The following is a 17835-nucleotide window of genomic DNA, read 5'->3' as shown; positions in this document are numbered from 1 at the left end:
TAATAGCTTTTACCAGAAAATAATCATTCACTGTTTTTGGTGGGGTTCTTTTGGTTGCAATGAGGAGTGAGTGTCTAATTCATTAGTGGCATCCTGAATTTTCTTCAGTAAATGGATTTATCTGAGCATCAGCAACAAGACATGATTTATCCATACTAAAAACTTGTCAAAGTGAGAGATGATGAGTTGTTTCCTGTTAATGACAGCCTATCCTCATCCAGCTTTTTATGACTGGGAACAGTTCTGTCAGATGAGATTTGAAATGCTATTTTAGTAAAAAATTAAAAAAGTAAAAAAGGCTGAGGATTATTAGTTTTCAAGGGGTAGCCTTGCAGCATAACTGCTACTGGCAATGAAACTTCCTCCATGTACGCCTTGCCTCCCAACAGCTGGGATTGTCAGAAAGTTGTGAGGAGGCCAGATGTCTAGGAATTATGAATCCAGAGGTTCTGGACCACAACTGCTTCACTATTCCTGCAAATGGTCAACAGATTTGCCTGCTGTATAGTGGTACCCTTAAAAGATAGAAGAAGGATGCGAGACGCACATGTTCTCTGGAAAAGTATAAAAAAAATATTTCTATTCTTGTCCTGTGTACAAAATTAGGCTATGACCAGTTAAAGAGGAATCATTAGCAATAGCTACTAAGCTGGTTAGAGATCTTTACACTGTGTAGCTGCTGGGGTTGTTTTGTTTTGTTTTGTTTTGTTTTTTCTTTTTTCTAGCTATCTCCTATCAGGCAAGGAAACCGAGGCACAGAGCGGTTCTTTAGGGTCAGAGAAGAAATCTGTAGAAAGGTCAGAATGGAAGCCAGAGCTTTTAATTCAAGCCCTGTGCTTTAACTGCAAGACTCTCTCTCTTACATAAATAAATTTAAATTAAGTCTTTGTTATTCTCTGCGATGGCTTACCGAAAGACTTGAGAGTCCTGAATGTGTATTGTGTTGTTACATGCTTGTGTCATTTCCAGCACAAAATCTGTTATTTTTTTAATCCAGTAGGCAATCAAAATACAACACAGTAGAAACAATGCAGGGACGTACAGTACATGTCTCTCACTGAAATAAATATTGACACAATCAAGGTTTTCATGTAATTTCTTTTGTACTTAGGTTTGGTTTAAATTGAAATATTTTTATGAAAACTGGAAAACTGTGATCTCAAAACCTCGTATTTGTAGATAGAATAATTGTTATCCAGGTTTTAAAATAAGAAAGGGAATCCTGTTGGGGGGGGTGGAGTTATGTTTTGATGCCCATTTTCCAGGTAAAATGTGCATATAAAAGTTTTTAGTCCCACTGCTATTTTATTTTTCATTGTCACAATGATAGCTGGTGATCTGTAGTTCCATTTAAAACCATCATTCTGTAACAAATAATTTTTTTCTCCATTTAAAGACAGTAATTAAGTGAAGGAATGCTTAGATATTTATTAGGATTCTCATTAGTTATTCCAAAGTAGAAAATAATTGAAGAAGATACTACTAGAATGAAGTACTGCTGTTTCATTTTTCAATGTAAATGATTAACGTGGTCAAAATTCAAAAAGTCAAATTAATGTTGGTTCTATGCCCAAAAGAGAGGGTGTGGAATTCAGTACAAAGGTGAAGAATTAGTTTTGTATCCTCAGTTTGAATGTCCCCAGTTCTGGGAAGCTCTGACTATACACTTGCACAATAAGTGTACAGTCCCAAACCATCCCTTTGTAAGTCTGAGATGCTGTAGACAGTGAATAATAAAGCTAGGATGAAATTGAGATTTCTCAAAATGTATTTACAATAGTGAGGCCAATTGCATTCAAGCACACTTTTAAAATGTGAGTTTAGATCTGTATCGCTATCTATCCTATTATGGAGATCTCAAACTTTGACGGTAGGGCAGAGGAGGGCCAGAGGAAGATATGAAAAAGACAACATAGCTGCCAACAGTCATCATCCTGCTCATGGTTCTTTTGGCCTTTTGCGAAGAGACACAATCTGCAGACCTTAAGGACAGAAATACTTCTTAATGAGAATGGATGGGAAGAACAAGCATGATAACTTTTCCTTGACCTTCTATGGAATGTATATAATAGTCATAAGTAATTTTTTTTAATCAGAAATTTTGATAATCAAAATTTACTTCTTTTAAGTTTTATGTGCTACACACTTAAGATGATAGCCTTTAATGTTGAGTCATAATAAATACATTGCAAATTGAAGTCAGGCTGGCTTTATTTATGCATACCACCTGTTCATTTAATTTTAGATGGATAATTTGGAAAGTGGGACAGTTAACACTGTTTTCTTTTTAACTCTACTTTCTTTTCATGAAATTCTTAATGTGTATTTTGAAAGATCAATACATTTCTTTTATGTAGAACTTTTAAAATCTGTATCTTCTTTTCAAATTCAGAGTTGAAATCTACTGTCCTAGAAACAGAGAAACAATGCATAGAAGATGTTCAGCGGGTACAGGTAAGATTCTAACAGAAGTGTTTTGTCTATCATTTTGTAAAAAGACTGGAAAAGCAGTACTTCAGACATTTTTGCAATAGTTTTGTGTACTGAATGTTCTGAATACAAACATTCAGAAGTGTGTTTTTGATTCTAAATTTTTATTTCAAAATACTTACATGCTCCATAGCGTATTTAGGTACAGAGATCCAAGTTTCCTGTCTGCCTAAGGTGATTCTTGTGAAATGTTATTGTTCACTTCACTCAGAAGTAAGTTAACACTTGGTTCTGGAGGTCTGATGATGTTACTAAGGAATAGCAATAAAAGATCTGGTGATATTAGCTAATCTACAAAAGTTTATGTGAATAACAGTAGCAGAGATTTTTTTTCTATTTCTCCACTGAAGCTTATAGGTAGTAGGTGAACAGATTTAGGGTGCCATGCTGGACTTCAAAAGGAGATAATGTAATACTGCTACAGTGGAGAATTAGTCTGGGTTGGACTTGTTCAACATAAACACAGTCTAAATTTTTTTTAATGTGTCACCATTCATGTTATATTCTTCTTTAAATGTGGTGCAGTTTGATGGCGTTGAGGAACTTCAGATTTTGTTTCCTTAAAAGAGTTGCTTATTTTCTGTGAAAGCTCTCTGATCACAGGTACCAGACATCTTACTAGTGAATAACACTATTCAGTTGTTCTGGAAGTCATGAAGAGGAAGGCAAAGTTGTGGTTTCCTTAAATCTTGGTTTGGAACCAAGATTTGGAAAAGTGGCCAATTTTTCTGTTTCTCCCCCCCCCCCCCCCCCCCTTATTAGGGTTTGTTTTTTGTGGGTTTTCTTTGTTTGTTTTGTTTTTTGTTAATGACTGGATGGTTCAAGCATCACTGCATTGAGAAGCATTTGTGAAAATAATCAGTGATTTGCTTTTGAGGGAGAAAATAAGGAGTGCCTAGTGAAATGTGTGCTACTGATCATTAGACCTGCAAATTTAATCCAGGTTCGATCAAGTATTTTATGAGCATGGGTGGGGAGACTAGTTATATTAACTTTATGGCTTTTTTCTTGTCAAACAACATTAAAGGAGTTCTTCTAGTCAGTTACCTACATTCTTCTACCTCCATAATTAAGAATTTAAAAACCAGAGCCCATTAATTATAGAATAATTTTGTGATATTATTTTATTGCAATATTTTAAGTTTAAACTAAAATATATTTATCCCATGCTATTTTTATATTTCAGTCACCCAGGTTTCAGTAGCAATGCTTTCTAGTATTTCTTCTGAAAAAAAACTTTTTCCTATACTTCCAGAAGGGTATTGCCTGTAAGGAGCATGTTTAATCTGCCTCTAGGATTTTAATTCATTACAAGAAACAACCTATATAAAAAGACTTTTTTATTGGAAGAGTAATTAATGGATATAGGTTCATGAATGCTTAAGTACTTTACCTAAAAGAAATTGATTCTTTTGCTATGAGAATGAAGTTTAACCAGCAGCACTAGAGCACTGTTTAATTACTTGAACAAATAACATTCACTTCAGGCTAGGTTTTTTTTGTTGTTTTTAAAACTAGCCTGTTATGTTGTCCAATGACTGAATTGCATTTGTGTTGTTAGAAGTCCCCATCCCTCTTCCTCAGTGTTGATCTCTTATGACAGTAATGTGAACTTCTTCCATTCTGTACTATTATTCATCAATGAAGAGCAGAAATAACTGTTTTGAGTGCATGATCACCTCACTTGCAGAAAATCATCTCAAGTTTTTGCTATATTATGTCATCATCATTCTGATTTATTTTGAAAATCAGAGTGGAAGTTATTTTATTTGAGGAACTGTATGTGGATAAAATGTTTTCATGTGTTCAAACTATTTCTGTACAGTCCCAAACAGTTGCGTGCATTCTACCTATCTATCAATAGCTATCTATATCAGTCTATAAAAACATCTAGAAACTAAAATGGTCACACTAACTTTTTTCATCATGTTTGTAGATAAATCCTTTCCTGCAGTCAGATCATTCTTGGTGTTACTTGTACCTTTTCATAGTATTTCATCACTTTAAAATGTTTCTATTGGAGATCTAGCCTCTCTTATTCTTTGTCTAGTTTTTCTTTCTGAAGAAAGCAAGCATTGGCTGAAGTTAGCCTAGTAGGTGACTTTTCCCTTTCTTTCAATACATGACAAAGGAAGAGAGCCCTAGTGTAAAATTTGAAACTGATCCATTGCGTCTACTTACAGGCTTCTTCCCTCTCCCTTCCCTGGGAAAAGACATCTTCCATATGCTGTTAAAATAATTGGAGATGGTCGATATTGACATAGAAACAAACTCAAATGTAGCATGAGGCTCATAAATTATCTCACTTATGATAAACAGTTAACTAAAAGATTCAGAATAATTCTAAACTAAAAGCACAATTAACACACACAGAGCCTGGATTCTACAATTTCTTGGAAGGGGCTTTTTTATATATCCTCTCCATTTCCTCTACAATGTTAGACATAACCTTCATATTTTGCAGCATATTTTCCTAAAGATTTTAAGACTGCTCTTTTGAGTCCAAAATAGCTAATTTCTAAAAATTACAATTAAAAAAAATAAGGGCCTGGAGGTGTGCTTGCTTTTAGTGCAGGAATTGGTAAGTAGAGGAAAAATAAGAAAAGCTGGCAGCCATTTCAAGTCCTGGTTTTGAAATGCCAAAGAGGAGCAACAATGTCTGCTTAGTCTTCCCAGTACGAACAGAGAAAGTTTTGTTAGGCCTAAGTCCTTTAGTGAAGGAAGAAGAGAAAAATTGAATGTTCTAATTTAGAAACTCCAGCTTCAAACCTGATGTTTAGATTTGACAGCTGTACTGTTGTACAAGAGCCAATTTCCCTTCTGTTTCACACGCTTGATCTTTTGTGGTACCCTTGCAATTTTCCCTACATTTTAACTCAATTTTCAGGTTTGCTTGTTTGGGGTTTTGGGGTTTGTTTTTTTTTTTTTTGCATGGTAGGTAAAAAACAGAGTCTTAGCAGAAAGAAAAAAAGAAAAAAAAGCATCTTATAATTGTAAAATGAGTACATGAAACCTAGACTTTGGTTAGTAGTGGGACTTCACAGAATCAAAAACCTAAAGTTGTTTGGAAGTCACCTAAATTCCTTGTTCTCTTAAATGCCTTATTATCAAATATTTTAAATTTCTTCTTTTTTTGATCATTTGTGATGGTTGCCTATTCTGAGTATCACACAAATTTTAAAAAGAAAGCCCTCATTATGTTTAGTTAAAGGTCAGCATCCGGATGTAATGAATTCTTCTTCATGCCATGGACAATGAGTGGTCTTTGTAATCCTGTCTCAGGAGATGAGGTTTTGCCAGACTGTTCCAATTTCTAGCAGTTTGGTTATGAGATAGTTTACACTGAGTATTTAAACTATATTTACAGCAGAAAAGCTTGCCATCAAAAAATTCTTATGCCTGTAATGTTTCCAGCTCGGTTGTTCACTTTGGTTTGGTTCACCCCATTTAAACCAACAAATAATCCCTCAACCAAAATTATATGCCTTCTTGGAACACCACGTATTTCAACTGGTAGTAACAACGAGACAAAATTTTGGCAGTTTTCAGGCACTGAAGACAGATTTATGCTGCATGATCTATTGGTGCACTTTCCAACAATATCATAGCGAAACAATTCTAGCCTTAAAAACCTTAAATTACAGGACACGTTTTGCCATGTTGAATATAGTTTCCACTCTGAAAACATTGTAAGTCTGACTCTTGGGAGTGTCTCTTTAGAGTGTTCCTACTACCACACTTTGCTGGTAACCCCTCTCTCAGCCTTTCAGCAGGGACCTTTTTTCTTACTCTAGTCTTTAACTACAAATTATTATAACCTCTTAGGGTAATAATTTAGTGACATTTGAAACGTTCCAATTTTGACACTTAGTAATATAAGGAAAAAGGTTGTGAAATCCTTTAAGATAAATACATAATCAGTCTGTTTAGAAAATATAAAACATTGGCGGGATTGGGATTTACTTTTCATTACTGTAAAATGTCACAGCTAGACTTTGTCTTGGAAACATGCATGCTGCTCAAAACTCTCTTAAATGAAATTGCAGAAAGATAATTCTGTAGAGGCGAATGTAAGATAAAGAAGGTAAATGTAAGATTTGTCTGAAATGGTGAAATGATTCTACTATACAAACAAAAAGAATAAAATAAAGGGAGATTTTTAAAACCTGTTTTATTTTGCTATTACATGGCTTTCATCAGGGTAGAGGCAAACTGTAGATGAGACTGGTTAACAATTGTGTTCAACAGCAATTGGAGGAAAATTGGGAACTCTTCCTTTATGAGCTCCCAAACCATTCTGTGGCTGTGGCTCTTTTTACACTGCTTCATTTTGCGTGTTCTTTCTTGAGATATTCATTCAGAAAAACGCAGTGATCCTGGGAACATGTGCCACTCCTCTTCCACCCCTTCACTGCTTGCCGGGTTACTTTTTGTAAGGAGGAAGAGAAGGCTTGGGGAGGCAATGAACAGTTCTTCTAAGACAATTCTTTTCCTACAAAAGTATGATTGCTAAAGTCTTAGGTTTCAGCAGGGGAAAAAAGATACGCATTTGGGTAAAAAAACCCAGCAAAGACATATGACATATTCACAAGGATCTACTATAGTCTGTTTTCTCATTAGGAAAGAAAGGTGTATGAAAGAAGCAAACTTTTTTTGAAGTTTTCCATATGAATCGAATGATAGCGAAATCTGTACCTATTGCATTTTTCACAGTAAATAGTATAGCTAACTGACGATCTCTGTCCTGACAAATAGAATTGAATACATTGTTTTAAGGACAACTGTATCAATGTAAACTTCCTGCAACATTATGCCAGCATACCGCAATCTCGGAAAACAAAAAGCTAAAAAAATTCAGAGGTATAAATCTGTTTTGTTCTTATCTTGCAAAAAATAAAGCCAGACTTGCAATATGTGGTGCGCAGGAACTTATGTTCTAACTGTAGGTCCAATGTGTAATGTTAGAATTTGGATATCTTAGCTTAAAGTGGGTGAATATCAGGAAGCATATGTAGGCAGATAGTGCTTTCTTGTTAGCCTTGAGAATAAATTATGTTTTATCAAAAATGCACAGAAAGGAAACAAAGTTTGTGTGAAACAAGAGATGATAAAAACCTGGCAGAAGACTTTACTGCTGGGGTCATAGGAACTGCTGAAGTGCAGAGCATTTTGCTCAGGCAGTAAAGGGGAGTCTAACCTCTGTCGAACTTCAGGACATAAGTGCAAATTAGTTATAGTCTGTCTTTTATGTTCATGGAATATAGTTCTTATGCAGAAGTTTCCAAATTTATTAATGGAAATCTGTCTTTGATTCTTAATATTAGAACTTACTCCTCAGTTTAAATGTGCTGCAATTTTCAGGTTTCTTTTTGGTTTGTTTTTAGAAAGCCTAATAAGCACTAATAGATTTTTCATGTTCTACAACTGTAGCAGATTAATTAATTAAACTTTTTAAAAGATGAAGTGAGGTTCTCTGAGTTGAGACCTCAATATAATTTAAACAGTCTGTTCCAGTCTGCTGTTCTTCCTATATGACTAGTAGCTGAACTTTGTGATTAAAACAGTCTTCTGATAAAGTCAGGATTTCTTAGGCCGTGAAGGAAGGATGAGAATGCAAGTGGAAATATGAGAAATGAGGGAAGAAGTGTAATTAGAAAGCCTGAAAGACATCATAAAGAAGTCGGCCTACTCAGCCACTAGATGGCAGTTAAGTATTTTTGAATGTACTATGCAAGGCACTTGTAAGTCATTCCCGGGGGGTCCTGCAGATACACTAGAGTGAGAATATTAATTTTTTTTTTTATTTTTTTTTTTTATGTCAGAACGTGGTGGCTTTCTGGTGATTAAGTTGTTAGCCTGTAAAAAGTATGCACATTTACAGTGTTTAATCTGACCAAGGTTTAGTAATTGGAGCATCTCTCAAAGATAAGAAAACTGTGTCCTAAAAATAATAACAGAAATCCCGACACATTAAATGTTTAGAAAGTTCTGTTCTGTCACTGCTACAGTTTTTTTAAACCAGTGACGGGAACACATTTAATTTGGTCTACAAGTATTCTGGATGACTGTCTTTGTAGTGATAATTTAAAAGTTTTACTGCTCAATTACCATCATTTAAATAAAGAGGTCAATTTTCTGTTGGATATGAAATTCATTTCTTCAACCATAATCCTGAATCTTTTTCATTTAGTTTTGATGAGGGAGAGATTAAAAAAAAAAAAAAAAAAAAAAGATAAAAGTGCATTTTCATCAATTAATTGACAACATAGAATATAAAAAATAGACTCCATATTTAAATAAAAATAAATAAAGGAGTATAATATGTCAAGCCTGTGTGGTAGAAAAATAAAAGCAGTTAATTCTCAGAACAAATGTTAGTATTTTGTATTATATCCAGACTTCACAATACTTGGATTGACTTCCGTTGTTTTGCTTGAAGGCAGTGTTTGATTCTTTAAAAGGAACAATACATTGGTATAATTTTCAGTAGAGTAACAATGGCACATTTTTGCACTGTTCCTCCTGGCCATGGTGAGACTAAAATTTGTGTTCTAATCTGTGTTCTTGATGTTAATGTCAAGATGAAGTTTTATTTATAAGCTCATTTAAATTTGAAAGGCTCTTTATTCTGTTTTTCCTCTTTGGTACGTGGCATGCTACCTCAAGTATAGCTCTGAAATAATATAAAAATCATAGAATAACTTAGGGCTGAATAGACATTAGGAGGTCACGCTGTCCAATCCCTCCCCCACCAGCACTCACCCTCAAGCAAGGCTAGCTTAGATGTTTGGTTGTTTTTCTCAGGATTTTGCTCATCTTCAATGATGGCTATGTCGTAGTGCTAATACGTACTTCCTGCTTTGCTTAGACAGTGGTGCAATGATAAGTCTTGCTACGTTTCTGTGTTGTTTTGATAACAGCTTGAGGAGATGAAAACATGTGCTCTAAAAGCACATGTATTTCCTGTGAGTTACTCCTAATTCAAATACTGCATACTTACAGGCATTGATTAAAATTCTCAAGAAACTGCTGGTCGAGTTCAAGTGATTCATCTGGTTTCACGACTTCCACATCACAGGCTTTTATGAGAATATGGTAGAGCATAATACAAAATTTGCATCTAGTGATTATAATGAGCATTCTGCATTTTCCATTTTGACTATGCTTTATACTTAAACATAACCAGACAGACTTTTTTGTCATTTTAGGTACAACTTCTTCGAAAAGTAGCACCAACCTTAAGGTTCAGACAATAATAATGCCTGAACAGCACGCTTGCAAGTTCTATCCAATGGAAGTCGACTTAGGATTTATACAGACTTCCCTTTCTTCTGTCATTGATGGGAAAAAGAGGAAAAATGAGACTAAAACTGAGAAACTTATATATTCTAACCAGAATTACTTGGCAATACTTAAAATACTTGGCTATAATGTGAGACTTTTTCAAGAGATGAATTATTTTGTATGGGGTAGAACTTGGATAGGAAGAATTACCTCTTTTCTGTGTGTGTTTCTGAGCACTAATGTGTTTTTTCTCTTGCCTTTTACAGTAAGCTTCTTGTAAAATACTAGCAGAGCATTGTCACTTCTCTGAGGAAGCAGTGAATAGAAATGCATGACAGACATATACTTAGCAAAAATGCAATTTTAAATTGTTTTCATTTTTCTTCTCCGACTCCTCACTTTTTTTACTCGTGAAAATAGGTAAATTGAGAGAGTGTTCATTCCACCTACACATTCCTGGTCAGAGCAAAATATATAGCAGAGTTGTATTTATTAATTATTAAAATACAATTTTTTTTTCTTAAATTCTTAAAAACTGAAACCCTATTTCAGATGAAAACCTATAAACTCCCCTTCTCCCAAAATTTGGTTTAAATTGGAAGTTTGATAATTTCTATATGAAATGCCTCTCACCTTTTGGAGAGAAGTGAAAACAAAGTTTTTTATATTCAATGGTACCATACTATATTTGGATTACATAAAATATTTTAGGTTTTATAGTATTTACCTACCTTCCAAACTTTTTTTAAAAGAACTCCACAGAAATTGAATTGAAGAGAACAGATGAAGAAATCGTATTAAATACGAGAGCGCAGCATGAAAAAGTGTGTATATACAAGTTTGTATGTGTGTGCATATGTGTATATACACACATACAGATGCGAGTTCCATAAAATGTGTCTCCAAAGAATATCTCGTCACTGAAAGAAAATTTCTTCTTGTGATATTCCTAGCAGGACAGACTGATCTCATTTGTCAAGTTGGCTTAACCTATTTGAGAGAACTCATCCAGTCACAAGTGAGCCATGTTCTAAAGATTAAATTCTTCTTTTATTTCTCTCAGAATTAAAGATCAGGTGCTACTTTACAGTGGTGTAGATCCTGTGAATTTCGACAGGACCCTGTGTGTGGAAGAGAGATAAGAACTGCTTTTCTTAGCCAAAAATGAATATTTCTTTAATTTAGAAATATCCAAAATTATTAAAAAAACAAACAAACAAAACCCCCCAAAAAACCATAACCATGGTAAGTGCCATATTTGAATGAGAACTTAAAAGTAAAGCTGAGAAGAATTTCTACTCTGTGGATACAAAACAGACTAACTGGTTTAAGTTCTACTTATAATCAGATCAAAAGATAGTTATCATTAGGTTCTCCATTTTAAGTTGGTATAAGTAAAACCTGTAAGATAACTTTTTTCTTTTTTGTATTTTATATACATCTTTTTATTTGTTTATTAGAGAATATGCCGATAGGTATATTCAAAGCCCAAAACTACTGATAAAAATTAACTCTCATATTCCTGAATGTTTAATTACTTTGTTTTCAACATTCAACTTTTCCTGAAGACAAATGATTTTTTTCTAATGTCCATGATACCAAAGGGTTTTTATTTAACCTCTCAAAACGTAAAGCTCATCTTTGATGATTTGATTGTGATTGATTTTATTTAACGTTCTCTCACCCTAAATGATACCGCTTTGCTTTTAATTTAGCCTTCACACTTTCAAAGACTTAGAGAAGCTCACTGACCTCCAGCCCCCTGCCTTCAGCATGTTCATGGATACATTTGTAAAGACTCTGATTCCATTTCCCCAAACTTCTTCTGTCGTGAGTAGTAGGCTCATATTTCAGGGTAGTGAAGATTATTCATCCCTTTCTACAAAGATTTATTTTTACTGTGGATATTTTTTGCTGCTTATTCCCTGCTGGAAGCCTGAAACAAAAGCAACATGTGAACCTCCCATTTTGTGGTCTGGCTGAACTCTTGGATAAAAAGGGCAAGTACTGTGTAGAAGTATCATACTCTGGACAGTTGCTTATCATGAAGTGGCAAAGTTCACCTGGAAAATCATTACCCTTTTTGATCTCGAATACTGGACCATCAGGAGAAGAAATTAAAGGCGTTCTGTCTCCTTCAGATTTAGATTATTAATGTTCACATTTTGGGCAATGGAATCCTTACTATTCTTTCTAGCACAAAAACTAGTATTGTTTCTGTATATGAAGAACACAGGAATAATAGAATGAGGTGGTTTACACAGTGACTACTTCCCAGGTTGCCTGTCAATCTCAGGTTGAATTGAAAATAAAGAAAAGGCCTGGTGTGAAAAAGTTCAACTCCTTTCTCTAGTGTGCAATGTTCAAGGTATGCCAGAATTTATTTTATGTTTTAACAGAATGAGATGGATGGTTGCCTTGGCCTGGATCCATAGGAAAACTACTCAAACCTTTTAGACTCATAGTTAAAATACTTTAGGACAAACACAGGCGATAGAAGAAATGAAATGATTCATCACGTGATAGTCATTTCAAAAAAACAGACTAAATATTGAGCAGAAAATAAATCCAAAGAGTTTTTATCCCAACTTTTAAGGAAATCTGTGACTCTTAAGGTACCTATTGCTTATTGGATTGCTGGCATAGGTTTTAGTTATCTCTTCATCTGCTGAAGGACCTGAGTACAGCTAATTCTATTCTAGCAGTCTCTTTGAGATCAATATCAGAACACCTAAAAAGACAGCATAAATAGGCAAAATAAGGTTATATTGAAATTGATAAAGTTGAACTGGTTTTTTTCCTCTTTGCTTTCTATGCCCATTCTCATTTACATACTTGTTTTACACCGGGTGAGTGACAGAACAGTTAAATCAGTTTCTGGGCTAAATGAAGCTATATGGAGGGGTAAGCCTTTTTTGAAGTCTTTATTGTTTACTGCTCTACTGTTTCATGCCTCTCTAATAATGATATTTCATATATGCTAGGAGAGAAACCTTCAAGACTTGAGGGGGGTTTTTTGGTTTGTTGGTTGGTTGGTTTTTTTAAATAAAGCAGGTCTAAAACTTTCTGGGCAATCAGGCTGAAAAATGCTATTTGTGCAGGCTAAAAGTAATATTATGTAAGACGACAGTAATTATACCCAACTGCTGTGTAGCTCCTAGGGTGGTCAGTGGTTCTGTGAGATTTTACTTTATCTTGTCTTGTCTGTAGTCTACAAAAATTCTTTTGAGGTTCCTATTGTAGCAGAACTTGCAGATAACCTAAGCTCAGTTAAGAGCCTTACAACTTGTGGAGAGAAAAATCCTTCAATCTTTAATGCATGTCAAATTGGTTTTTGTTTGGTTTTTTTATTATTTACTAAAATGGGAACTGTAAAGAACTGGGATCTTATCCTCTGAAATGTACTTAGCCCAGGGATAAGGAATTGAAACTGTTCAGGAACAGAAGCTTCAAGAAACTGAATCTGAACAAAACTGTTGTCTTCTGACTTCCAGCGTTAGAAGTTGGCACTTGTAACGCATGCATCTTTCTTCAAAGGTCCATGCTCCCTGCTGATCCTGTTTGTTTGTTTGAACTATTTGATTTGCAATAATTATTAATTTCTGCATGTAATTTTTTTTTTTTTTTTTGTCACCCATGATATGTTATGACAAAACCTCTTTGTTGATTAGACGTGTCCTAGCTCTTTAGCTTAGGAAGAGCTAAATAGTCCCAATGCCAGCAGAGTGCAGGCTGGTGTAATCCATCTGTTGCAGTGTGTCATTGTGTGGGAGATTAGCTCACGCCCACCAGATAAAGTTTATCACTTCAGGCAGGGCATTACATCATTTGTATTCCAGGCCTTGCTTATTCAGTGCTATCTTGGGGAACTGTGCATCGTGTTTCTTTGTGGTTGTAGGAAGAAACATGGAGCGTAGCTTAAACTATTGTGAAAATATATCTCCTTTGGCCCCATACATGCACCTTCAGTATAATAAAAGCTTCTCAAAAAAGATTTGATGTCATAGTCTGAGGAAGAAGCTAATATCCAATACAAATTCTACTCCTTCAGTGGTTCTCCCTGATGCCGTTGGCAAGTTTGCCAGCTTTTGACTCAACTTCTACTACTGTAAACTAAAATGTTGCAATGGGCTTTGAGGATTAGGGGAAATGTGATAATTAATTAGGTGGATGTTATTTTGTTTGAATGCAAATCAAATGTCCATCAGTACTTCTCATTTGACAATTGCTGTAACACTGAAAATGCCTGTTAAAATGTTGTGTCTCCTTTTCTTAAGGTTGATCTGCAGTTGCAAGAAGCAGCTTTGAAAATGAGACAGCTTTAAAAGAGAAACCTGAACAGAGATCACATTTCTCTGAATTAAATCCTTACTGTGGCACCACTTTGTGCCATTCAGTGAGCGTGCATGCTCAAAAATTTTTCACTTGATGTAGAAAAGAGGCATTTATTAACAGAGCAGTTGGAAAGAGCATCCTTCTAAGTAACTGGACGCTTCTAGTACCACAAGGTGTTGACTTATTGGAAGACCTGAGGGGTCTTTTATTTTGCCATCTTAGTCCTGTTTAACTGTATGCTTCTATTCCCTGTGCGTGCTTGCAGTCAAGTAACAGCATAGACTCTGAATCATGAATTCTGATGTAGAGAAACTAAAAGGTTAATGTTTTGGAAAAAAAACAAGTAGTATAATCCTATCATCTAAATATGAATTCCGCCCAGAGAGGAAATTTCATGACACTAAGTGACAAATTGCTGAAAATTATCAAACTGCTGATGCAACTTGTTGGCTTGTAACAGTATAAGGTATTAACTTCTAAAACTAAACTGTAATGTGTCTGTATTTTTCAAATATTCCAAAATTACCATTAAGAACTGCCATTATGTTTATTTTCAGAAGAAAACCACACATTATGGCTGTTCATAAAGTATATAAGTGAATGCAAGTTGAGATAGATAGAGACAAATATATAATATAGACACACATATATATGTGTGTATATATATACATATAGACTAGGGCTAAATTTCACAGATGTGTGGGTTTTTTTCTGCCTGGAAATTTAGTTTTATTGAAGGGTCTGTAAGTTTCAGTCACTCATCTGAGAAACTAGGATATCAGACTCAGTAGAGAAGGTAGCTGCAATCTGAGCTTTTACATGTTTGAAGATCCTGGGCGTGTTCTAGCTGTATAGATCAGCTTTATGCTGGACATCTGATGTGCACGTGTGGAAAACATGACAAGATTGGAATGAATGGGATGTAACGTACGGGCTTTTGGTACATGTGCAGATCCAAGTGTACAACCTTTATACAGTAAAGCCAGTATTCCCAGATCAGTTGGATACTGTACACACACAAGCCTACCAGTGCAACACAAACACAGTCAGTCCAGCAGTCCCAGAGTGAGCATCCAACTCATTGCACATGGAACATGTACAACCTGTTTGAGAAATGCTGGGCATCATTCTATAGCCATACACCTCTGGAATTTTTTTCCTGCTCACGTCTTTCACGCTCAAGTCACCTGGATAAAGCAAGGCTTAAGCTTCCACCTTTCTTTCTTTCTTTACAGAAAGAAGACTGTTCCACAGTACCTGGGTCCTGGGTAAGAACTCTAGGCAAGAGAGAGCTCCCTCATATCTCTTTTAAACCCTGTAGGTTTCTGCTGTGGAATTGTCCTTTGGATTAAAAATGAACCTTCTTTTCATTATGTATATTTTTTATCTGGGTCTTCTGGTTCTTGTCAACAGCTTTTGACCATCTTTTACATGTGTGAAAAATTAAGTCTTCTCTTGCTTACTCTTCTAAGAAAACTGTCTAATTTTCATTTCTGATTGGACTTATATATATTTTAAATTTTCTTCCTTGTTGAGGATAGTGGAAACTTGCTGTGGCTTATGTTTGTAAGATACAGCCTTTTCTGATCTAGAGGAAGACTTTAAACTTCTTGCTAGGGAAAAGGCAGAAATCTAATTAAACTAGTCTGAGGGCATCTTAAAAGTCGAAATGAAAAATATCTCTATTTATCTAAAATAATTACTGATGCATATAAATACTGGGGCTTAATTTTGGTTTGTGTTTGTTTTTTTAAACCAAATAAATTTAAAATATGTAATTTCTTCTGGATAAATATCTCTGTATTCACAGCAAAGGCTTGTTTGTTCATAATATGTTGTTTCTGTGAAAATTTAGATATATTGGTGATTCTTAGGTAACAACACAATAGCAAATCACCAGGTTGTCTGAAATGCCATGTCTCAAGGACAGCAGAAAAATTGTTTCTTAGGGCATGGGGTAAAAAGTCACTTTAATTCATCAATACATTTTTGTTTCTTGTCTGAATTGCTTAATTCTCTCACTTGATTGCTTATTTTTTTTAAACTTTAAAAAATACTTCTTCTCTTGAAAGAAATCATGGTCTGCGCTTGTCTGAATTGCTTAATACTCTCACTTGATTGCTTATTTTTTTTAAACTTTAAAAAATACTTCTTCTCTTGAAAGAAATTTCATGGTCTGCAGGGTAAATTCTCTTGTAAAAGAGTGAATTCTAGGTTTTTCCTGTAGTTCAGGTAGAATTTCAGGATTCAAGGATTACCACTTTTTCTTGTCAAAAGTTGAATCCAATCTCCTGAGTTAAATGAGTTTTTAAAACAATGAACTGTTCTGAGATCAGCCATCACTAAGGCAAATCTCTTCAGAACCATTTAATATTGTATCTAATCCTGTTGACTTCAGTTTGTTTGTGGCGGGAATGAATTTTCCAATTCATATAGAATTGGGAAGCTGTATCTGTCCTAAAACCCTTGGTGGAGTGTTCTTACAGTGTAAAATGGGAGCTTAGGAGAGTTACAGTCTGGGGAAACTGGATTTGCTCTCAAATAACTGAAAACTGGTGTGTGGCTTTAATAGTCCTAGGAACACATTTCCTTTGATAATGTTGCCTTTTAAAGAATTGATAGGCCTTATTATTGTATTTGCAGCTGACTGGTAGGGGGATAGGAGCAGATGAAACAAAGGGGTAATAGAATATTCTTTCTCCTTTGTAATGAAGTTCTTCAACAAAACTGTTGTTGCTACAAACTATTGAGTTATTGAAGGAAACTGAGTGGATTGAAGCACCATGAGTAGTCTGTAATGGAAATGTGTTTTTCAGCCTTTTTTCCTTGTTATAATACTGTTGTTAATATGTCTGCTCTGTTCATTCCTTCACTATTCATTGAAAAACTTTTTTGATGTTCCTTTCTCTGTTTTACATTTCTCTTCAAAGTTTGGTAGGAAGATCTAGTTGTAATCCCTAACTTTCAGTTCAAACTGCTGTTCGAGAAAGTAGGAATTTGATACCTTTGATAAAGGTGCTTCAAAATCAAACAATATTTGGTTTAAATGTAGTAGTTGCTGGTTTACTTCTGGGATTGCCTTAGGACAGCTGGGAAACTCTAATATAAACACAAAATTGAAATTTTATGTTTGAAAACCAATTCTGTGCAGAAACAATTTTTTAAGTGTTAATGAACATATATTTTATTAATAGTCCCCAGCTGGAAGTTACAACTTCATTTTCCAGAAAGAAAAATGACACTTAAATGTTTCATGTGTCAAAGGATGAGATGAAAAACATCATCTTCCCGAAACAAATCAAGGCAATTAGTATATCAGGTATTGTATGTTTATTTGTAGGCTTCTTTACAAGAGCTGTAAAATCAGAGTATTTGAAAGATTTCCTATGAAGTAAGCCTACAGTCTCATCCATGAAGCTTATGATTTTATAAAAAGGAACAAAAAGGCACTAAGTTACAGTTTTGCTGTAACCACTTGGGAAACCTGTTGCATGACAAACTTAATTCAACTAAATGCTTGAAATGCTGACCAATATTCCAAATTAAAAGGAAAAAAAAAAAAGTACTAAAAAGTAAATGCATGCAACCAGAAAATAATAAGTTTTCTATTAAAAGATTTTGTGTTGTGAAGTCATGTCTGTTCTATCTCCTGTTCAACTTTCCTGATAAGCACAAATGGCTATTTTTGGACTAGGTTGCTTGTTTTGGTACCTTTTGATAAAGGCA

General features: G+C 34.7%; 1 protein-coding gene across 1 annotated transcript in view; it reads left to right on the top strand.

The window, feature by feature from the left end:
* FMN2 (formin 2) overlaps window positions 1-17835 on the top strand; it is a 168708-nt gene that overhangs the window by 37007 nt on the left and 113866 nt on the right. Inside the window, exon 4 of the mRNA XM_019471242.1 lies at window positions 2393-2454. Coding sequence (XP_019326787.1) covers window positions 2393-2454 — 62 coding nt within the window. The remainder of the gene's footprint in view (window positions 1-2392; window positions 2455-17835) is intronic.

The sequence above is a fragment of the Aptenodytes forsteri genome, unplaced genomic scaffold (assembly GCF_000699145.1).
Source record: "Aptenodytes forsteri isolate BGI_AS27 unplaced genomic scaffold, ASM69914v1 Scaffold10, whole genome shotgun sequence".
Taxonomy (NCBI): domain Eukaryota; kingdom Metazoa; phylum Chordata; class Aves; order Sphenisciformes; family Spheniscidae; genus Aptenodytes; species Aptenodytes forsteri.
This window is presented reverse-complemented; position numbering and strand designations above follow the sequence as displayed.